Raw genomic sequence first — 24557 nt, 5'->3', positions numbered from 1 at the left:
GATGAACCAGACTTGTGGAGGTCTACAATTTTTTTCCAAGGTCTTGGCTGATTTCTTTCGATTTTCCCATGATGTCAAACAAAGATACACTGAGTTTGAAGGTATGTCTTGAAATACATCCACAATTAGCCTATCAGAAGCTTCTAAAGCCATGACATCATTTTCTGGAATTTTCCAAGCTGTTTAAAGGCATAGTCAACTTAGTGTATGTAAACTTCTGACCCACTGGAATTGTGATACAGTGAAGTAAGTGAAATAATCTGTCTGTAAACAATTGTTGGAAAAACTACTTGTGTCATGCACAAAGTAGATGTCCTAACCGACTTGCCAAAACGATAGTTTGTTAACAAGAAATTTGTGGAGTGGTTGAAAAAGGAGTTTTAATGACTCCAACCTAAGTGTATGTAACCTTCTGACTTCAACTGTACATAAGTATGCAGGCTATGACACTCCAAATTGAGCTCAGATGCATCCTGTTTCCATTGATCTGGATTGTGTTGAGGCACAGATCTGTGGCTGGGTACCAAAAGGTTTCTGTAGCATTGAAGGTCCCCAAAAACACAGTGGCCTCCATCATTCATAAATGGAAGATGTTTGGAATAACCAAGACTCTTCCTAGAGCTGGCCACAAACTGAGCAATCGGTGGAGGAAGGGCCTTGGTCAGCGAGGTGACCAAGAACCTGATGGTCACTCTGACAGAGCTCCAGAGTTCCTCTGTGGAAATGGGAGAACCTTTCAGAAGGACAACCATCTCTGCAGCACTCCACCAATCAGGTCTTAATGGTAAAGTGGCCAGACAGAAGCCACTCCTCAGTAAAAGGCACATGACAGCCAGCTTGGTTTTCCAAAAGGCACCTAAAGGACTCTCAGAATATGAGAAACAAGATTCTCTGGTCTGTTGAACTGATTGAACTGTAGGAAACCATGCACGATCATCACCTGGCCAATACCATCCCTACGGTGATACATGGTGGTGGCAGCATCATGCTGTGGGGATGTTTTTCAGCAGCAGGGACTGAGAGATTAGTCAGGATCGAGGCAAAGATGAACGGAGCAAAGTACAGAGAGATCCTTGATGAAAACCTGCCCCAAAGCGCTCAGGACCTCAGACTGGGGTGAAGGTTCACCTTGCAAAAGGACAACAACTCTAAGCATACAGCCAAGAGAAGCAGCAGTGGCTTCGGAACAAGTCTCTGAGTGTCCTTGGTCAAGCCAGAGCCCGGAATTGAACCCGATCGAACACCTCTGGAAAGACCTGATAATAGCTGTGCATCCAACCTGATCCACATAGAATGGGAAAAACTCCCCAAATACAGGTGTGATAATTTTGTTGCGTCATAACCAAGAAGACTCGAGGCTGTAATCGCTGCCAAAGGTGCTTCAGCAAAGTACTGAGTAAAGTGTCTGAATACTTATGTAAATGTGATATTTCTGTTTTTTTTATACATTTGCCCCCCCCCAAAAAATCAAAAAACCTGATTTTGTTTTGTCATTATGGGGTATTGTGTGTAGATTAATGAAAAAACTAACAATTGGATCCATTTTAGAATAAGGCTGTAACATAACAAAATGTGGAAAAAGTGAAGGGGTCTGAATACTTTCTGGATGTGCTGGAAGTAGAAGCCTAAATCTTGTTGTCTATTAGTTTTCTCCAGTTAGGGGAGGGGTGGTAGGTTTAGGGGAAATAATAAAGGATTATTTATTTTTAAAATGTCATATTTACAAAAAATATGTGGGATTGTAACATGAACTCGAATAGTCAGGAAGCATGTACAGGGAGTGAATTCAGTAAATAAACGTACATGGAACAAAACAAGAAACACGAGAAGAGCACAGACATGAAATGTATAAACAGAAACAATAGCGCCTGGGGTAAGAACCAAAGGGAGGGACATATATAGGGGAGGTAATCAGGAAGGTGATGTAGTCCAGGTGAATCTCATGACGCAGGTGTGCGTAACGATGGTGGCACATGTGTGTTATAATGAATAAACTGGCGACAATGAGCGCCAGAGAGGAGGAGCGGGAGTAGACGTGACAGGGATTGGAAATGATGCAGACAATTACATTGATGGAAGCTACAATCTATCTGCAATACTAAAGCTGATCTACTCCCAAATAAATAAAAAGATATATAAATAAAAATGCCATCCATTTAGCAGTGAAAATACAGCATATAGGGTGGTGTCTCTCTATTTCTCCCATAGACTGGTGCTCAGCTGGACAGTGCACTGGAAGGCTCGCTGAAGAAACAACAGGTAAATGACACCCACAGAGTCCTTCCCTAACCTAGCATGAGCCGCTCTTAGTTACCCAAAAGACCTGTCACAAGGCACATCAACAGACACCACAGTCTGACACAACACCTGAGGTGCATTCAGAAAGTATTCAGACCCCTTCACTTTTTCCACATGTTGTTACGTTACAGCCTTATTCTAAAATGGATTAAACAAATATCTTTCCTCATTAATCTACACACAATACCCAATTTTAGCAAATTTATAAAAAAATGAATAAAAAATAAGCCATGAGGTCGAAGGAATTGTCCATAGAGCTCCCAAGACAAGATTGTGTCGAGGCACAGGGGGCTTTCCTATTTCTTTCTCTATTTTTATTTCACCTTTATTTTGTAGCCAGAGTCCCATTGAGATTTAGATCTCTCTTACAAGGGAGCCTCGTGTCATAGAATCACAACATTATGTTAATCACATTACACTTAAATTAGCGTGTAATCCTATATTAGTACTCACACTGTCTGTTTTTCTTAGAGGCAACAGAATAGGATTGTTAGAACTTTCATGTGTCTGTGTGAAGAGAGAGAAGCCTGAGATTTAACGCTGACAAGTAGATTTACGATGGCCTGGTGACAACCTAAAGACTGCATTGCATTCCAATCCATGATTAGTGTCTGTCGGCAACAGGGAGAACCAACCACCAGTTTATTTAAGGAAAGGATTTAGTATTCTAGGTTACATTAGTATTTTTTTTTATAAGCAAGCAGTAAATGAACTAGAGACAGATATTTTTATTTTTTTACCTTTATTTAACTAGGCAAGTCAGTTAAGAACAAATTCTTATTTTCAATGACGGCCTGGGAACAGTGGGTTAACTGCCTGTTCAGGGGCAGAACGACAGATTTGTACCTTGTCAGCTCGGGGGTTTGAACTTGTAACCTTCCGGTTACTAGTCCAATGCTCTAACCACTAGGTTACCCTGCCGCCATGTAAATCTTGATGTCTGTTGCATGAGAGCACAATGTACCTTTTGTATAATTTCAACGTATCTATTCTTCACATGGACTCAGGAAGACTATAAAGAGTTGTAACCGAATACTGTTTATTTGGGCTTTTAACTCTACACCATTGGGTGATTGTTAAACGTTCCATTACTAATACATTTTCCATTACTAATGCAGTAATTAATAATAAAGTGGGATTGTTTTGAGGAAATCTAAGTCTCTCCTTTGATTAGAATAATTCCACGACACTTGTATATACACAATTTATAAATACAACATATTACAAAATTACAAAACATACTCAAGAGGAACGTTCACATTCCTCAGCATAGAGGTCCCCAATCAACAATTTCAACTGCCTGAGAGGCACCAGTACATCTAGTTGCAGGGAGCTCTTTAGATTTCTTCCATACATGGGGTGCAAAGAAACTAAAAGCAGATTTTACCCAACTCTGTGGAGACCGAAGGGATCTCCAGAGTTAGCCATCCCTGAGACAGGGTTTGGTCATTCGTACATTGAAAGTTAAATAATGACGTTAGGTATGGTGGAATTTCATTGTTCCCGCAAGAAAGGGGGAGGCCAATGACATCTGAGGGCACCATCAGACCAACTTCTTAAATGGTCTACTCCATGAAGTTTGCATTTGTGTCTAGAAAACACTATTTTGCTCAAAACAATTTATTTTTTTAACCTTCAGTGTGTGTACATTACTGTATTAAGACCTGGGATATTGTTTTCCAACGGAAAAGTAAAACAAAATAGCTTGAGTGCGTCTTTCAGCCCCTAAGCCTTGTCCCCAAGACACACATCAACAGACACCACACGGTCTGACACAGCTAACTGACTCAATGACCCTGTCAATGACGCCACTCAACCTACTGATACAACATCTACCTAAAACCCAAACGCTCTGCCCCCACAATACACACAACACTTACCACTTAACCCAACACACATCACTAGATGCCACACAATCTGACATATCTATTCACACAATGCCCCTGTCCCTCAGTCATGTTAACAGAAACTCCACAACCTGCTGACACTTTCACTGCTATATCAACTTTCCTCCAATCTCAAAGCTCTTCCCCTTGACACATCAGATATGTCGAAAGTGTGGTTATACGGCTATATGAATATAGCAATGGTGGTTTGATTGAATTTAGTTGTAGTAGTATCTTCTATTGGAGGTCTTAGAGCAGTTTTGTGATTGGAGGGTTTGTCTGTCCGTCTTCTCCCAGGCCAATGAGAAGGAGGACAACCGCATGAAGAATGTCCCTGTTCCTGTCTACTGTCGCCCCCTAGTAGAGAAGGACCCCAACAGGAAGGTAAACAAACAAACAAATATGTACTTGGTTAAAGCCACAATCTGCCATTTTTACTGCTGTTCAATCAATCGTCATGTTAATTCATTATATATACCCATTGTTTATTGAAGAATATTACTTATAACTGCTTCAAGAACTTAGCCCATCATAACCAAAAAGTTGTTTTACTCCAATGTTTTTTTAATTATTTTTTTGACCTTTATTTAATTAGGCAAGTCAGTTAAGAACACATTTGTATTTACAATGACAGCCTACCAAAAGACAAAAAGCCTCCTGTGGGGACGGGGGCTGGGATTAAAAAATTAAATACAAATATAGGACAAAACACACATCACGACAAGAGAGACACCACAACACTACATAAAGAGTGACCCAAGACAGCAACACAGCGTGGTAGCAACACAACATGGCAGCAGCACAACAGCACAAAACATGGTACAAACATTATTGGGCACAGACAACAAGGACAAGAAGGTAGACAACAATACATCACACGAAGCAGCCGCAACTGTCAGTAAGAGTGTCCATGATTGAGTCTTTGAATGAAGAGATTGAGATAAAACTGTCCAGTTTGAGTGTTTGCTGAAAAGAGCAGCGGCCCAGGGACGTGTGTGCTTTGGGGACCTTTAACACAATGGGACTGGCAGACCGGGTGTTGTATGTGGAGGATGAGGGCTGCAGTAGGTATCTCAGATAGGGGGAGTGAGGCTAAATAGGGTTTAATAAATAAGTATCAACCAGTGGGTTTTGCAGCAGGTATTCAGAGATGACCAGTTTACAGAGTAGTATAGACTGCAGTGATGTGTCCTATAAGGAACACTGGTTTCAAATCTGATGGCCGAATGGGAAAGAACATCTCGCCGCTCGAGAGTGGTGTTAACGACGTGTGTAAACAAACTCTGTGTAGTTGTGGTGTGCGGCGGGCGTGGACCTGACGGGATGGAAGACGTGCACTCAGGAAGTGATGACAGTTAGCGTTACGAATCCTCTAGCCATAGAGGAGGGAGAGGGAGGAGACGGCAAGAGCAACCACAGCTCACCAGAGAAGAGAAAGGTACTGTCTCTTGATCTGGGTTGATTTGTTAGTTAATTAAGCTATTTGTTTTAATTTGAAAACATACTTATTGTCCCTTCTTCCTTTTCTCACCCCCACCTCTCCCTCCTTTTCCGCCCCTAGTCTAAGGAGCTCCATGAAACAGACACTATGAGTAGCAGAGTCTGGATCCTGACCAGTACCCACTCGGCCAGCAAGGTGTTAAATAGTACTTTTTTGTATCTAGTCATTTCATTGTAAGTTGTACTTGTAATTCAGTTTGTTGCTGCCATTTGTACAATTTGTCAAATAATGAAAAAACAATATTGTTATCATCATCAAGGTGGTCATCATTGATGCCAACCAGCCCGGCTCGTTGGTCGACCAGTTCAACGTTTGCAATGCTCACGTGCTCTGCATCTCCAGTGTGCCAGGTTAGCGGTCAAACCATAACACAAACACATAGTACTCACCTATTAGACCAACTCTACCGCAACTTGACGACTGAGCACCCTACTACTAAATTAACACAACCAGATCTACTACCACAACATGACCACATACTGTAGCACTCACCATCTGGACCAAATATACTGCAGCTTGACTACTCCTTAGTGCTATATGGTCATGTTGCATTAATAGATAGGGTGTAGGATAGGTGGTCGGTAGTCATGTTATTATGGCAGTAGATTCCTTAATCTACTGCCATAATAACATGACTACCGACCACCTATCCTACACCCTATCTATTAATGCAACACGACCATACGACCATACATACCAACTCTCCACCTGAACCAAATCGACTACCATAACATGACCATAGTATTCAGATCAAAGCAACATTTGGAAAGTATGTTACAGCCTTATTCTAAAATTGATTCAATTGTTTTTTTTCCTCATCAATCTATATCACATTTACATAAGTATTCAGACCCTTTACTTGGTACTTTGTTGAAGCACCTTTGGCAGCAATTACAGCTTCAAGTCTTCTTTGGTATGATTCTACAAGCTTGGCACACCTGTGTTTGGGGAGTTTCTCCCATTCTTCTCTGCAGATGCTTTCAAGCTTTGTCAGGTTAGATGGGGAGTGTCGCTGCACAGCTATTTTCAAGTCTCTCCAGAGGTGTTCGATCGGGGTCAAGTCCGGGCTTGGGCTGGGCCACTCAAGGACATTAAGAGACTTGTTCCTAAGCCACTCCTGCGTTGTCTTGGCTGTGTTCTTGGGGTCGTTGTCCTGTTGGAAGGTGAACCTTCGCTCCACTCTGAAGTTCTGAGCGCTCTGGAACAGGTTTTCATCAAGGATCCCTTTGTACTATGCTCCATTCATCTTTCCTTCGAGCCTGACTAGTCTCCCAGTCCCTACTGCTGAAAAATCCCCACAGCATGATGCTGCCACCACCATGCTTCACCTTAGGGATGGTATTGGCCAGGTGATGAGCGGTGCCTGGTTTCCTCCAGATGTGACGCTTGGCAGTCAGGCCAAAGAGCTCAATCTTGGTTTCATCAGACCAGAGAATCTTGTTCCTCATGGCCTGAGAGTTCTTTAAGTGCCTTTTGGCAAACTCCAAGGGGGCTGTCATCTGCCTTTTACTGAGGAGTAAGGCAGCAGCTACTCTTTCTGGGGTTCAGCAAAATTAAGGCAGTTACACAATTTTAAAAACGTTCTAATAAATTTATTACAGAATTCACAACACAAGTGTGTACCCTCAGGCCCATTCTCCACTACCACATATCTACAACACAAAACACAAAATCCATGTGTACGTGTGGTGTGTATAGTGCATACGTTATCATGTGTGTGTATGCATATACCTTCAGCTTGTCAACACCTCTCTTCCAATTTTGAGCCATGAGAGATTGACATGCATGTCATTAATGTTAGCTCTCCGTGTATTTTTAAGGGCCAGCGGTGCTGATCTGTTCTGAGCCAACTGCATTTTCCCAAGTCCCTTTTTGTGGCACCTGACCACACTACTGAACAGTCGTCCAGGTGCGACAAAACCAGGGCCTGAAGGACCTGCCTTGTTGATAGTGTTGTTAAGAATGCAGAGCAGCGTTTTATTATGGACAGACTTCTCCCCATCTTAGCTACTGTTGTATCAATATGTTTTGACCATGGCATTTTATACAATCCAGGATTACTCCAAGCAGTTTAGTCACTTCAACCTGCTCAATTTCCACATGAATAATTATGAGATGTAGTTGAGGTTTAGGGTTTAGTGAATGATTTGTCCCAAATACAATGCTTTTAGTTTTGGAAATATTTAGGACAAATGTATTCATTGCTACCCATTCCAAAACGAACTGCAGCTATTTGTTAAGTGTTGCAGTCATTTCAGTCGCTGTAGTAGCTGATGTGTTTAGTGTTGAGTCATCCGCATGCATAGACACACTGGCCTTATTCAAAGCCAGTGGCATGTCGTTAGTAAAGATTGAAAAAAGCAAGGGGCCAAAACACCTACCCTGGGGAATTTCTGCTTCTACCTGGATTATGTTTGAGAGGCTTCCATTAAAGTACAACCTCTGTGTTCTGTTAGACAAGTAACTCTTTATCCGGGGGTGTAAAGCCATAACACATCAGTTTTTCCAGCAGCAGAATATGATCGATAATGCCAAAAGCTGCACTGATGTCTAACAAGACAGCCCCTGCAATCATTTTATCATACATTTCTCTCAGCCAATCATCAGTCATTTGTGTAAGTGCTGTACTTGTTGAGTGTCCTTCTCTATTTGCGTGCTGAAAGTCTGTTGTCAATTTGTTTATTGTGAAATAGCATTGTATCTGGTCAAACACAACTTTTTCCAGAAGTTTACTAAGGGTTGGTAACAGGCTGATTGGTCAGCTATTTGAGCCAGTAAAGGGGGCTTTACTATTCTTGGGACTTTAACTTCCCTCCAGGCTTGAGGGCACACTTTCTATTAAGCTTAAATTGAAGATGTGGCAATATCATCCGCTATTATCCTCAGTAATTTTCCATCCAGATTGTCAGACCCCAGTGGTTTGTCGTTGTTGATCGACAACAATATTTTTTTTCACCTCTTCCAGACGGACATTACAGAATTCAAAAGTACAATTCTTGTCTTTCATAATTTGGGCCGATAAGCTTGGATGTGTTGTGTCAGCATTTGTTGCTTGCATGTCATCCCTAAGTTTGCTAATCTTGCCAATGAAAAAGTAATTAAAGTAGTTGGCAATAGGAGTGTCTTCCGTCTGGCTACTCTACCATAATGTCCTTCCTTCTGGAAGGTTCTCCCATCTCCACAGAGGAACTCTGGAGCTCTGTCAGAGTGACCATCCGGTTCTTGGCCACCTTCCTGACCAAGGCCCTTCTCCTTTGATTGCTCAGTTTGGCCAGGCGGCCAGCTCTAGGAAGAGTCTTTCTTGGTGGTTCCAAACTTCTTCCAGTTAAGACTGAGGGAGTTCACTGTGCTCTTGGGACCTTCAATAATGCAGAAATGTTTAAGTACCCTTCCCCAGATCTGTGCCTCTACACAATCCTGTCTCGGAGCTCTACGGACAATTCCTTCGACCTCATGGCTTGGTTTTTGCTCTGACATGCACTGTCAACTGTGGGACCATTTTATAGACAGGTGTGTGCCTTTCCAAATCATGTCCAATCAACTGAATTTTCCACAAGTGGACTCCAATCAAGTTGTAAAAACATCTCAAGGATGATCAATTGAAAAAGGATGCATCGAAGCTCAATTTCATATCTCATAGCAAAGGTCTGAATACTTACATAAATAAGGTATTTCTGTTGTTTTTTTAATAGAAATTTGCAATCATTTCTAAAAAACTTTTTTTGCTTTGTCATTATGGAGAATTTTGTGTATAGATTAATGGGGGGGATAATTCCATACATTTTAGAATAAGGCTGTAACGTAACAAAATGTGGGAAAAGGGAAAGGGTCTGAATAGTTTCCTGATGCACTGTTATTCCACGTCTACTGAACTAGAATCACCTCTGTTTGTGATTTTTCTGTGTGTGCGTGTACATGTGTGTATGGGTGTGTATTTCTGTGTGTGCGTGCTTGTTTCTGTGTTTACATATGTGCGTTTCTGTGTGTCTGTCTGCAGCGGCCAGTGAGAGTGACTACCCGGCGGGTGAGATCGTGCTGGACCCTGGGGAGGGTGGTGGTGAGGAGACAGGCGGGATGGAGGGCATGCTAGCAGGCATCACCCTGGTGGGCTGTGCCTCCAACTGTAGCGTGGCCCGCAGCAACTGCTCCTCGCGCACTGACACACCGGTACTGGACCGGGGACAAGGTGAGAACCCCAGAGATTTATCTACAGTGCCTTTAGAAAGTATTCATACCCCGTGACTTTGTTGTTACATCCTCATTTCAAAATTGATTAAATAGATTTTTTTTCTAACCCACACAATAACCCAAAATGAGAAAGTGAAAACATGTTTTTAGAAATGTTAGCAATTTTACAGAAATTTCTCCTTTACATAAGTATTCACACCCCTGGGTCAATACTTGGTAGAAGATCCTTTGGCAGCTATAACAGCTGTGAGTCTTTCTGGGTAATTCTCTATGAGCTTTCCACATCTGGATTGTGCAACATTTGCCCATTCAAAATTCTTAAAGCTCTGTCAAATTAGTTGTTGATCGTTGCTAGACAACTATTTTCAGGTCTTGCCATAGATTTTCATTAGCATTTAAGTCAAAACTGTAACTCGGCCACTCAGAAACATTCACTGTCTTCTTGGTAAGGAATTCCAGTGTAGATTGTCCTTGTGTTTTAGGTTATTTTCCTGCTGAAAGATTATTTTATCTCCCAGTGTCTGGTGGAAAGCAGACTGAACCAGGTTTTCAAGTAGGATTTTGCCTGTGCTTAGCTCCATTCTGTTTCTTTTTAACCTGAAAAACTTCCCAGTCCTGAACTATTACAAGCATATCCATAACATGATGCAGCCACACCTATGCTTATTGGATTTTCCCCATACATGTAACACTTTGTTTTCTGGACAAAAAGTTAATTACATTGCCACATTTTTTGCAGTATTACTTTAGTGCCTTGTTGCAAACAGGATGCAAGTTTTTACGTATTTTCATTCTGTACAGCAGGGTTCCCCAACTGGTTGCCCATGGGCTGATTTTGACCCGCGGGTGATTTTATTTGGCCCCCCAAGTTGTCTGAGCATTTAATTTTGTCTTTTTTTTTGTTGGACGTAAGACTGTTAAAACGCCAGTAAATCAGCTCCAAGTGACTTTTTTTTTAGCAACAAAACACGACGCATGCGCATCTTTGGAGCAAAATAGATGAGGTTAACTTAGATTGTTGATAACATGTAAACTATATTTCGTCTCCAATGTTTATTGAAAACATAAAAACATTTGTAGAATGAGCACTTGTTGTCTCTCAAATACATCGTTGCAGTTGTTGGTTAGCTAGCTAGCATTTTTTTTGCCATATAAGCATTGACATAAAATCAGTTAAAACACCTCAAAACAAGACATGGTATCAAGAACAAGATGAAACGAGCCACTTATGATTTCCCACATTGCAGTTTCTTGTCATTCTTGCTAGCAATCTGGCCATCCAGAATCACAACAACACGCTGACATCTGCTCCATGGAAGCGTTCACATTGTTTTCATGACTTTGTCAAATCAAATCAATCAAATCAGTATATGTGATTGTATACAGTGGCAAGAACAAGTATGTGAACCCTTTGGAAATACCTGGATTTCTGCAAAAATTGGTCATAAAATTGAGTCTGATCTTCATATAGGTCACAACAATAGACAAACACAGTCTGCTTAAACTAATAACATACAAACAATTATACATTTTAATTTCTTTATTGAAATCACCATGTAAACATTCACAGTGCAGGGTGGGGAAAGTATGTAAACCCTTGGATTCATAACTGGTTGACCCTCCTTTGGCAGAAATAACCTCAACCAAATGTTTTCTGTAGTTGCGGATCGGAGCTGCACAACGGTCAGGAGGAATTTTGGACAATTCCTCTTTAAAAAAAAAAATGTTTTCTGTTCAGCAATATTCTAGGGCTGTCTGGTGTGAAACGCTCTAAAGGTCATGCCACAGCATCTCAAATTGGGTTGAGGTCAGGACTCTGACTGGGCCACTCCAGAAGGTTGATTTTCTTCTGTTGAAGCCATTCTGCTGTTGATTTACCACTGTGTTTTGGATCGTTGTCCTGTTGCATCACCCAACTTCTGTTGAGCTTCAAATGGTGGACAGAGGGCCTAACATTCTCCTGCAAAATGTTTTGATAAACTTGGGAATTTTTTCCGTTGATGATAGCAAGCTGTCCAGGCCCTGAGGTAGCAAATCAGCCCTAAACCATAATGCTCCCTCCACCATTCTTTACAGTTGGGATGAGGATTTTTTTGTCGGTGTACTGAGCCTTTTTTTCTCTCCACACGTAGTGTTGTGTGTTCCTTCCAAACAACTCAACTGTAGTTTCATCTGTCCACAGAATATTTTGCCAGTTGCGCTGTGGAACATCCAGGTGTGCTTTTGCAAACTTCAGACATGCAGCAATGTTTCTTTTTGGACAGCAGTGACTTCTTCCATAGTGTCCTCCAATGAAACCATTATTGTTTAGTGTTTTACGTATTGTAGACTCGTCAACAGAGATGTTAGCATGTTCCAGAGATTTCTGTAAGTCTTTAGCTGACACTCTAGGATTCTTCTTAACCTCATTGAGCATTCTGCGCTGTGCTCTTGCAGTCATTTTTGCAGGACAGCCACTCCTAGGGAGAGTAGCAACAGTGCTGAACTTTCTTATATATCCCATTTAGCAGATCATTTATAGACAACTTGTCTTTACCGTGGACTGGTGAACATCAAGGCTTTTAGAGATACTTTTGTAACTCTTTCCAGCTTTATGCAAGTCTACAGTTCTTAATCTATCTTCTGAGATATATTTTGTTCAAGGCATGGTTCACATCAGGCAATGCTTCTTGTGAATAGCAAACTCAAATTTGGTCAGTGTTTTTTTATAGGGCAAGGCACCAACCAACATCTCCAATCTCGTCTCATTGATTGGACTCCAGGTTAGCTGACTCCTGACTCCAATTAGTGTTTGGAGAAGTCACTAGCCTAGGAGTTCACATGTGTTTTCCATGTTTAAATCATGTATTCATTATAGACAAGAAAAATACAATAATTTGTATGTTGTTAGTTGAAGCATGTTATGTTTGTCTATTGTTGTGACTTAGATGAAGAGCAGATGAAATTTGATGACCAATTCATGCAGAAATACAGGTAATTCCAAAAGGTTCACGTACTTTTTATTGTCACTGTAAAAATGTAAGCAAGAATCAAATATCATATCTGTTTGGTCTTTTTGCAGTCAATTTGTGGTCTACAAATGATTCATAATTATGTTCTGGCCCATCCACATCCACCATCCACCATCCACTCAAGAAAAAATTGGCCCGCGGCTAAATCTAGTTGATGATCCCTGCTGTACAGGCTTACATCTTTTTCCTCAATTAGGTTAGTATTGTGGAGTAATGACAATGTTGTTGATCCATCCTCAGTTTTCTCCTATCATAGCCATTAAACTCTTTAACTGTTTTAAGGTCAACATTGGCTTCATTGTGAAATCCCTGAGCGATTTCCTTCGTCTCCAGCAACTGAGTTAGGAAGAAGTCCTTTGTAGTGACTGGGTGTGTTGTAACTAATAACTTCACCATGCTCAAAAGGATATTCAATGTCTGCTTTTTAAAAATGTTTTATCTACCAATATGTGCCCTTCTTTGTGAGGCATGGAAAAACCTCCCTGGTCTTTGTGGTTGAATCTGTGTTTGAAATTCAATGCTCACCTGAGGGACCTCACATATTGTAATTATATGTGTGGGGTACAGAGATGAGGTAGTCATTCAAAAATCATGTTAAACTATTATTGCACATAGAGTGAGTCCATGCGACTTGCGACTTTTTGTGTGACTTGTTAAGCAAATGACTTATTAACTTATTTAGGCTTGCCTTAACAAAGGGGTGTGAATACTTTCTGAAGGCACTGTACATTAAACTGTATATGTATCATCGGACTCGAAAAAATAATAGGCTTTAACTGCGGCACAATTCTTCTTCTTGTCCCTCATCCCTTTGTCGCTGACCTGGCTCCCCTTCTCCGTGGGAGGCTGATTTCAGCTGAATCTAGTTGGGGACCTCTGCTAAATATGTTGGTGTATATATCCCAACAAACATACTACCATTACTAAGCGTTGTTTCGAAGATGACACGAAGAGCTGATATGTCTCTCCCTGTGTCCCTGTCCCCCCCAGCCCTGGTAGTTACCCTTCTCATTGGGAAGCTGCACCCAGCCCAGTCAGTTGAAGAGTTATAAGTATAGTTCATAGGCCTTCACATGTTTTTAAAATTCCGATATCATATCGATAGCAAATCAAATACATTTCAACTGATATTGATAGGGACTTTTTATATTCGTGCCCATCTCAAGTTAATAGGTATAGTTGGTATAGTTATAGTAGTAAATAGTGTATAATATCTCTCCTTGTGTCCCTGTCGCCTCAGCCCCCATGGCTCCACCACTCAGTGGGAAGCTGCACCCGGCCCAGTCAGCAGAGGAGGCCACAGAGGCTACAGAGGTAGCTGAGCCGGCCGCCAGCGAGACAGACGGCACCTTGGGACCTCCAGGGCCCTTCATGGAGCACGTCTTCACAGACCCCCAGCCTCCGGTGATTGATGCTGGCAAATACGACCGGTAAGACACAGGATTTGACCAGATTTGAATTGCTAGTAGTTGTAAAGAGAGGAAGTATTGCCAGGACATTTTTGAAAAGTCGTCATTGAAACTTTTAAAAAATGTCAGTTTTCAAAATTTTACTGAAAGTATATTTACATACACTTTAGTTTGATTTAATTTAGTTTTAGTCTAAAAATTTCTGCAGAGACAATACTACTAACATGCTACAGTAGTTGGATTTGCCACCGTGTGGACTGTGGTAGTCTATAGTGGACTTCAAGACAACTCTCTGTGTCCCCTGTCAGGTGTGCAGGTCAGTTAAAAGAGGAGTCTAACTCCCCACCCCAGGAGACAGAGGATGGAAACGACAACCCCAAAGCTGGAACCAGCGTTGTCCCCACCATGTGGCTGGGAGCACAAAATGGCTGGTGGGTAACTAATCACTATATGCCTAGCTAGTGGCAGGAATGTATCATAGTGATGTTGTTTTCTGGTTGTTTTCTGGTTTTCTAAAAAGGTGCAAAACATTTAATTGACCATGATGTCACAAAAAACGTCATTATTTTTTTGCCAACCAGTTTTGCCTGCATATGTCTCCCAACCCATAACCCTAACCCATAAAACCCTATATATGTCTATGTCTTAAATAAGCTTTACATCCTTTCTTGAGGCTTTACGTCCATTCTGCAGTGGCCAACTGGAAGAAGTGTCTCCACTCCATCAAACTGAAGGACTCTGTGCTCAGTCTAGTGTAAGTCCCCCAGTACTGACCACTGTCTGCTTTTAGAATGGCCATTTTTACCAGTCCTTGATTTATGTTGTAGTAAATGGGTGCATGTTCAAATCAAATGTATTTATATAGCCCTTCGTACATCAGCTGATATCTCGAAGTGCTGTACAGAAACCCAGCCTAAAACCCCAAACAGCAAGCAATGCAGGTGTAGAAGCACGGTGGCTAGGAAAAACTCCCTAGAAAGGCCAAAACCTAGGAAGAAACCTAGAGAGGAACCAGGCTATGTTGGGTAGCCAGTCCTCTTCTGGCTGTGCCGGGTGGAGATTATAACAGAACATGGCCAAGATGTTCAAATGTTCATAAATGACCAGCATGGTCCAATAATAATAAGGCAGAACAGTTGAAACTGGAGCAGCAGCACGGCCAGGTGGACTGGGGACAGCAAGGAGTCATCATTTCAAATCAAATCAAATCAAATTGTATTTGTCACATACACATGGTTAGCAGATGTTAATGCGAGTGTAGCGAAATGCTTGTGCTTCTAGTTCTGACAATGTAATAATAACCAACAAGTAATCTAACTAACAATTCCAAAACTACAACCTTATAGACACAAGTGTAAGGGGATAAAGAATATGTGCATAATGATATATGAATGAGTGATGGTACAGAGCAGCATAGGCAAGATACAATAGATGGTATTGAGTACAGTATATACATATGAGATGAGTATGTAAACAAAGTGGCATAGTTAAAGTGGCTAGTGATACATGTATTACTTAAAGATGCAGTAGATGATATAGAGTACAGTATATACGTATACATATGAGATGAATAATGTAGGGTATGTAAACATTATATTAGGTAGCATTGTTTAAAGTGGCTGGTGATATATTTTACATCATTTTCCATTATTAAAGTGGCTGGAGTTGAGTCAGTGTGTTGGCAGCAGCCACTCAATGTTAGTGGTGGCTGTTTAACAGTCTGATGGCCTTGAGATAGAAGCTGTTTTTCAGTCTCTCGGTCCCCGCTTTGATGCACCTGTACTGACCTCGCCTTCTGGATGATAGCGGGGTGAACAGGCAGTGGCTTGGGTGTTTGTTGTCCTTGATGATATTTATGGCCTTTCTGTGACATCGGGTGGTGTAGGTGTCCTGGAGGGCAGGTAGTTTGCCCCCGGTGATGCGTTGTGCAGAGCCTTACGGTTGTGGGCGGAGCAGTTGCCGTACCATCCCCCAGGATGCTCTCGATTGTGCATCTGTAGAAGTTTGTGAGTGCTTTTGGTGACAAGCCGAATTTCTTCGGCCTCCTGAGGTTGAAGAGGCGCTGCTGCTCCTTCTTCACGATGCTGTCTGTGTGGGTGGACCAATTCAGTTTGTCTGTGATGTGTACGCCGAGGAACTTAAAACTTACTACCCTCTCCACTACTGTTCCATCGATGTGGATAGGGGGGTGTTCCCTCTGCTGTTTCCTGAAGTCCACAATCATCTCCTTAGTTTTGTTGACGTTAAGTGCGAGGTTATTTTCCTGACACCACACTCCGAGGGCCCTTACCTCCTCCTTGTAGGCCGTCTCGTCGTTGTTGGTAATCAAGCCTACCACTGTTGTGTCGTCCGCAAACTTGATGATTGAGTTGGAGGCGTGCGTGCCCACGCAGTCGTGGGTGAACAGGGAGTACAGGAGAGGGCTCAGAACGCACCCTTGTGGGGCCCCAGTGTTGAGGATCAGCGGGGTGGAGATGTTGTTGCCTACCCTCACCACCTGGGGGCGGCCCGTCAGGAAGTCCAGTACCCAGTTGCACAGGGCGGGGTTGAGACCCAGGGTCTCGAGCTTGATGACGAGCTTGGATGGTACTATGGTGTTAAATGCTGCTCTGTACTCGATGAACAGCATTCTCACATAGATATTCCTCTTGTCCAGATGGGTTAGGGCAGTGTGCAGTGTGGTTGAGATTGCATCGTCTGTGGACCTATTTGGGTGGTAAGCAAATTGGAGTGGGTCTAGGGTGTCAGGTAGGGTGGAGGTGATATGGTCCTTGACTAGTCTCTCAAAGCACTTCATGATGACGGAAGTGAGTGCTACGGGCGGTAGTTGTTTAGCTCAGTTACTTTAGCTTTCTTGGGAACAGGAACAATGGTGGCCCTCTTGAAGCATGTGGGAACAACAGACTGGGATAGGGATTGATTGAATATGTCCGTAAACACACCAGCCAGCTGGTCTGCGCATGCTCTGAGGGAGCGGCTGGGGATGCCGTCTGGGCCTGCAGCCTTGCGAGGGTTAACACGTTTAAATGTTTTCCTCACGTCGGCTGCAGTGAAGGAGAGTCCACATGTTTTGGTTGCGGGCTGTGTCAGTGGCACTGTATTGTCCTCAAAGCGGGCAAAAAAGGTATTTAGTCTGCCTGGGAGCAAGATCCTGGTCCGTGACGGGGCTGGTTTTCTTCTTGTAATCCGTGATTGACTGTAGACCCTGCCACATACCTCTTGTGTCTGAGCCGTTGAATTGAGATTCTACTTTGTCTCTATACTGACGCTGAGCTTGTTTGATTGCCTTGCGGAGGGAATAGCTACACTGTTTGTATTCGGTCATGTTTCCGGTCACCTTGCTCTGATTAAAAGCAGTGGTTCACACTTTCAGATTCACGCGAATGCTGCCATCAATCCACGGTTTCTGGTTTGGGAGTGTTTTAATCGTTGCTATGGGAATGGCATCTTCAACGCACGTTCTAATGAACTCGCTCACCGAATTAGCGTATTCGTCAATGTTGTTGTTTGATGCAATACGAAACATATCCCAGTCCACGTGATGGAAGCAGTCTTGGAGTGTGGAATCAGATTGGTCGGACCAGTGTTGAACAGACCTCAGCACGGGAGCTTCTTGTTTTAGTTTCTGTCTGTAGGCAGGGAGCAACAAAATGGAGTCGTGGTCAGCTTTTTCGAAAGGAGAGCGGGGCAGGGCCTTATATGCATCGCGGAAGTTAGAATAGCAATGATCCAAGGTTTTTCCAGCCCTGGTTGCGCAATCGATATGCTGATACAATTTGGGGAGTCTTGTTTTCAGATTAGCCTTGTTAAAATCCCAGGCTGCAATAAATGCTGCCTCAGGATATATGTATTCCAGTTTGCAAATAAAGTTCGTTCAGAGTCAAATAAAGTTCGTTCAGAGCCATCGATGTGTCTGCTTGGGCGGGAATATATACGGCTGTGATTATAATCTAAGAGAATTCCCTTGGTAGATAATGCGGTCGACATTTGATTGTGAGGAATTCTAAATCAGGTGAACAGAAGGACTTGAGTTCCTGTATGTTGTTGTGACCACACCACGTCTCGTTAACCATGAAGCATACGCCCCCGCCCCTCTTCTTACCAGAAAGATGTTTGTTTCTTTCGGCGCGATGCGTGGAGAAACCAGCTGGCTGCACCGACTCCGATAGCGTCTCTCCAGTGAGCCATGTTTCCGTGAAGCAAAGAAAGTTAGTCTCTGATGTCCCTCTGGAATGTTACCCTTGCTCGGATTTCATCAACCTTGTTGTCAAGAGACTGGACATTGGCGAGAAGTATGCTAAGGTGTGGTGCACGATGTGCCCTTCTCCGTAGTCTGACCAGAAGACTGCTTCATTTCCCTCGTTTCCCTCTTTTTCGAAGTCGTTTTTTTGGGGTCACCGGCTGGGATCATGTCAGGTAGTCCTGGGGCATGGTCCTAGAGCTCCGGTCCCCCGAGAGAGAGAAAGAGAGAATTAGAGAATGCACACTTAGATTCACACAGGACACCGAATAGGACAGGAGAAGTACTCCAGATATAACAAACTGACCCCAGCCCCCCGACACATAAACTACTGCAGCATAAATACTGGAGGCTGAGACAGGAGGGGTTAGGAGACACTGTGGCCCCATCCGAGGACACCCCCGGACAGGGCCAAACAGGAAGGATATAACCCCACCCACTTTGCCAAACACAGACCCCACACCACTAGAGGGATATCTTCAACCACCAACTTACCATCCTGAGACAAGGCTGAGTATAGCCCACAAAGAACTCCGCCATGGCACAACCCAGGGGTGGGGGGGGCGCCAACCCAGACAGGATGACCACATCAGTGAATCAACCCACTCAGGTGACGCACCCCTTCCAGGGACGGCATGAGAGAGCCCCAGTAAGCCAGTGACTCAGCCCCTGTAATAGGGTTAGAGGCAGAGAATCCCAGTGGAAAGAGGGGAACTGGACAGGCAGAAACAGCAAGGGCGGTTCGTTGCTCCAGAGCCTTTCCGTTCACCTTCCCACTCCTGGGCCAGACTACACTCAATCATATGACCCACTGAAGAGATGAGTCTTCAGTAAAGACTTAAAGGTTGAGACCGAGTTTGCGTCTCTGACATGGGTAGGCAGACCGTTCCATAAAAATGGAGCTCTATAGGAGAAAGCCCTGCCTCCAACTGTTTGCTTAGAGATTCTAGGGACAATTAGGAGGCCTGCGTCTTGTGACCGCAGCGTACGTGTAGGTATGTATGGCAGGACCAAATCAGAGAGATAGGTAGGAGCAAGCCCATGTAATGCTTTGTAGGTTAGCAGTAAAACCTTGAAATCAGCCCTTGCTTTGACAGGAAGCCAGTGTTGGGAGGCTAGCACTGGAGTAATATGATCACATTTTATATTGTGTAATGTCGGCTTGACTGTTTCTGTTTCAGGCATGTGAAGGGTCGTGTGCTGGTGGCTCTGGCAGACGGGACATTGGCGATCTTCCACAGATCTGACGGTAACGTAAACTTCCCTAACCTACCTAATTATTCTGAGCTCTCACCTATGAGCCTTAACCATTAACTGTCTGTTGTGCTCAAAAAATGACATTCCATGAGCAACATTACTTTTTCTAATCATGATTTAAAGCTTTACATAAATTGTTTGTGTGTGTGTGTGTGTGGGGGGGTCTCTCTTTATCTCCAGATGGGCAGTGGGACCTGTCAAACTACCACCTGATGGACCTGGGTAGACCGCACCACTCTATCCGCTGCATGGCCATGGTCCATGACAAAGTGTGGTGTGGCTACAAGAACAAGATCCATGTCATCCAGCCCAAGAGCATGCAGATAGAGGTTGGTCACAGGAGGGAAGGGACTGTTTGTATACTAGAGGAAGTTGCAAAGTAACCTTTTCTCAGACCTGGAGACTCACATTAGCTCCCAGACATAATGTCAAGACATTAGCTCAGTGGACTAGCAGTCTTGAGTCTATCCCCAGTTATGTCAATTGATTGAGATGGGTTGGGGAGAGGTCATGTAATGTCGCTCCACATTGATTTACTTTAATTTATTTCAGAATATTATCAATCAACCAATCCTCCCTTTTCCACCCTTCACCCCCCCCACCCCCCACCCCCTCTCCCACATCAGAAGTCCTTTGACGCCCACCCTCGCAGGGAGAGCCAGGTGAGGCAGCTGGCGTGGATCGGGGATGGGGTGTGGGTGTCAATCCGTCTGGACTCCACGCTGCGTCTCTACCACGCCCTCACACACCAGCACCTACAGGATGTCGATATCGAACCATACGTCAGCAAGATGCTGGGTAGGAAAAACCTAAGCTAAACAGTAGGAATGGAGTCTATTTCCATTTAAATTCAGTCAATTTAGAAATGAAACATTCTTAGCATTATCCTCGAAGAGAAAGATGTGGAAATGGAATTGCAGTTTACTTCCTGAATTGACTGAATTGAAATGGAATTGACCCCAACCATGCTATCCAGCTCTGGCGAGGCTGGTTGTCTAAGATCTGTTTGTGTTGTATAGACAATTTGTATGTTTCTTGTCATATCAAGACCATGACTGTAGGAGTTGGCAAGACAGATCTGGGGACCAGCAAGCTAAGCTTCAGCCGACTCATTGATAGGACCATATTATTTGACCCCACTTTAGTCTATTGAGATGCATCCAATGTATGGATTGACCTGTGTACTCTCTCTCTCTCTTCTCTCTCGCTCTGATTGACAGGTACTGGCAAGCTGGGTTTCTCCTTTGTGCGAATAACAGCCCTTCTTATTGGTGGAAACCGCCTGTGGGTGGGGACTGGGAATGGTGTGGTCATCTCCATACCACTGACAGAGAGTGAGTTTGAGTGGCACGCACACGCGCTTTAACCCTACCTCTTTGATTTCACTATTCTGTGCTTCTGTCTTTTACTTTCCCTTTCTATACTGAACAAAAATATTTCGCAACATGCAACAATTTCAATGTTTTTACTGAGTTACAGTTCAAATTAGGAAATCAGTCAATTTAAATAAATTCATTAGGCCCTAATCTATGGATTTCACATGACTGGTGATACAGATATGCGGCTGCAGGGTAGCCTAGTGGTTAGAGCGTTGGACTAGTAACCGAAAGGTTGCAAGTTCGAATCCCCGAGCTGACAAGGTACAAATCTGTCGTTCTGCCCCTGAACAGGCAGTTAACCCACTGTTCCTAGGCCGTCATTGAAAATAAGAATTTGTTCTTAACTGACTTGCCTAGTAAAATAAAGGTAAAATTGAAAAAAAAAAATTAAATATGCATCTGTTGGTCACAGATACCTTAAAAAAATAAGTTTGGGCTGTGGGTCAGAACCAGTCAGTATCTGGTGTGACCAACATTTGCCTCATGCATCGCGACACATCTCCTTCTCATAGAGTTGATCAGGCTGTTGATTGTGGCATGCCAATTGCACGCTCCCTCAACTTGTGACATCTGTGGCATTATGTTCTGTGACAAGACTGCTCATTTTAAAGTTGGCTTTTATTGTCCCTAGCACAAGATGCACCTGTGTAATGATCATGCTGTTTAATTAGTTTCTTGATATGACACACCTGTCAGGTGGATGGATTATCTTGGCAAAGGAGAAATGCTCACTAACAGGGATATAAACACATTTTGTGCACAAAATTTGAGAGAAATAAACTTTTTGTATATGTGGACATTTCTGGGATCTTTTTTTCAGCTCATGAAACATGGGACCAACACTTTACATGTTGCGTTTATATTTTTGTTCAGTGTATATCAGTCTATTTTTCTGTCTTCTCTTATTCCTTAATGGTTTCTCTTTGTTTTTTTCTCTTTCTCTCTTGCTGTCTCTATTTTATGGCTGGTATCCCTGTACTTGTCCTCCCTGTCCTGATATCACTCTTGTCCACTCTCTCCTCCCCTCCCTCCCTCTCTCATCACTCTCTCCACTCCTCCTTCTCCTCTCCTCCCTCCTTCCCTTCCTTTAGCGGTAGTCCTTCATCGGGGACAGCTCCTAGGTCTGAGGGGTAAGTTAGGACTCCCTCTGTCCCACAGGGATAATGTCACATACCGCTCTCTGCCTGTCTTACCTCCATCTCCCCTTTATCGGTCTCCAACATAAGCCTGGTTCAGTTTCAGTCCGAAGCACCCTTATTCCCCTAATGTTCACATATCTGATAGACTGGGTAGGTGTGAGCAATATAGTGATTGGACCGGAGCAAGTTACAGTATATAGCACTTGTGGAGATCTGAGAGGATTAGATAAGCAACAGAACAAGTTCATAAAGGTCCCTGAGACCTATCCAGTCATTTCAGATGTGTCAACCACAAAGGGGACGAGGGGCTAGGGATCGAAATGGAACAGAGACAGAAACAGTGGTCCGGTGGTCTGGATCTGATTCAGGGAAATCACTTTTGTTCATGTGTAACTCTGCATGCTATCTTCAGGTGTTGTAAAGTACTGTATATAATCCATTGGCACACATATATGTAGAGTATGGTGTTAATGTATGTAATGTATATGTATTAGAGGTCGACCGATTAATCGGAATGGCGGATTAATTAGGGCCGATTTCAAGTTTTCATAACAATTGGAAATCTGTATTTTTGGACACCAATTTGGCCAATTATTTATTATTTATTTTATTTTTTACACTTTTATATATCCTTTATTTAACTAGGCAAGTCAGTTAAGAACACAATCATATTTTTAATGGAACGGTGGGTTGACTGCCTTGTTCAGGGACAGCATGACAGATTTTTACCTTGTCAGCTCAGGGATTCAATCTTGCAACCTTACAGCTAACTAGTCCAATGCTCTAACCACCTGATTACATTGCACTCCACAAGAAGACTGCCTGTTATGCGGATGCAGTAAGAAGCCAAGGTAAGTTGCTAGCTAGCATTAAACTTATCTTATAAAAATCAATCCTAATCACTAGTTAACTGCACATGGTTGATGATATTACTAGTTTATCTAGCGTGTCCTGCGTTGCATATAATCGATGCGGTGCGTATTCGCGAAAAAGGACTGTCTTGGTCCAATGTGTACCTAACCATAAACATCAATGCCTTTCTAAAAATCAATACACAAGTACACTGCTCAAAAAAATAAAGGGAACACTTAAACAACACAATGTAACTCCAAGTCAATCACACTTCAGTAAAATCAAACTGTCCACTTAGGAAGCAACACTGATTGACAATAAATTTCACATGCTGTTGTGCAAATGGAATACAGGTGGAAATTATAGGCAAATTATAGGCAATTAGCAAGACAACCCCAATAAAGGAGTGGTTCTGCAGGTGGTGACCACTTCTCAGTTCCTATGCTTCTTTGCTGATGTTTTGGTCACTTTTGAATGCTGGCGGTGCTTTCACTCTAGTGGTAACATGAGACGGAGTCTACAACCCACACAAGTGGCTCAGGTAGTGCAGCTCATCCAGGATGGCACATCAATGCGAGCTGTGGCAAGAAGGTTTGCTGTGTCTGTCAGCGTAGTGTCCAGAGCATGGAGGCGCTACCAGGAGTCAGGCCAGTACATCAGGAGACGTGGAGGAGGCCGTAGGAGGGCAACAACCCTGCAGCAGGACCTCTACCTCCGCCTTTGTGTGCAAGGAGGAGCACTGTCAGAGCCCTGCAAAATGACCTCCAGCAGGCCACAAATGTGCATGTGCCTGCTCAAACGGTCAGAAACAGACTCCATGAGGGCGGTATGAGGGCCCGACATCCACAGGTGGGGGGTTGTGCTTACAGCCCAACACTGTGCAGGACGTTTGGCATTTGCGAGAGACCACCAAGATTGGCAAATTCGCCACTGGCGCCCTGTGCTCTTCACAGATGAAAGCAGGTTCACATTGAGCACATGTGACAGACGTGACAGAGTCTGGAGATGCCGTGGAGAACGTTCTGCTGCCTGCAACATCCTCCAGCATGACCGGTTTGGCTGGCGGTGGGTCAGTCATTGTGTGGTGTGGCATTTCTTTGTGGGGCTGCACAGCCCACCATGTGCTCGCCAGAGGTAGTCTGACTGCCATTAGGTACCGAGATTAGATCCTCAGACCCCTTGTGAGACCATATGCTGTGGTGCGGTTGGCCCTGGGTTCCTCTTAATGCAAGACAATGCTTGACCTCATGTGGCTGGAGTGTATCAGCAGTTCCTGCAAGAGGAAGGCATTGATGCTATGGACTGGCCGGCCCGTTCCCCAGACCTGAATCCAATTGAGCACATCTGGGACATCATGTCTCGCTCAATCCACCAACGCCACGAGTTGGCGGATGCTT

The 24557-nt window shown here is 43.4% G+C and overlaps 1 protein-coding gene across 9 annotated transcripts in view; it reads left to right on the top strand.

Annotated features, from left to right (window-relative positions):
• Positions 1–24557, top strand: part of LOC135556073 (C-Jun-amino-terminal kinase-interacting protein 3-like) — an 81360-nt gene that overhangs the window by 44567 nt on the left and 12236 nt on the right. For 7 of the 9 annotated variants that reach the window (XM_064988970.1, XM_064988969.1, XM_064988972.1 and 4 more), the window contains 14 exons: positions 2209–2259; positions 4482–4568; positions 5476–5622; positions 5746–5820; positions 5945–6035; positions 9683–9871; positions 14125–14314; positions 14602–14724; positions 14967–15047; positions 19715–19782; positions 19971–20119; positions 20417–20588; positions 21011–21124; positions 22261–22299. In XM_064988970.1, coding sequence (XP_064845042.1) covers positions 2209–2259; positions 4482–4568; positions 5476–5622; positions 5746–5820; positions 5945–6035; positions 9683–9871; positions 14125–14314; positions 14602–14724; positions 14967–15047; positions 19715–19782; positions 19971–20119; positions 20417–20588; positions 21011–21124; positions 22261–22299 — 1576 coding nt within the window. The remainder of the gene's footprint in view (positions 1–2208; positions 2260–4481; positions 4569–5475; positions 5623–5745; positions 5821–5944; positions 6036–9682; positions 9872–14124; positions 14315–14601; positions 14725–14966; positions 15048–19714; positions 19783–19970; positions 20120–20416; positions 20589–21010; positions 21125–22260; positions 22300–24557) is intronic. The other 2 variants (XM_064988977.1, XM_064988974.1) reach the window with 1 other exon arrangement.

Source organism: Oncorhynchus masou, chromosome 15, assembly GCF_036934945.1.
Source record: "Oncorhynchus masou masou isolate Uvic2021 chromosome 15, UVic_Omas_1.1, whole genome shotgun sequence".
NCBI lineage: Eukaryota > Metazoa > Chordata > Actinopteri > Salmoniformes > Salmonidae > Oncorhynchus > Oncorhynchus masou.
This window is presented reverse-complemented; position numbering and strand designations above follow the sequence as displayed.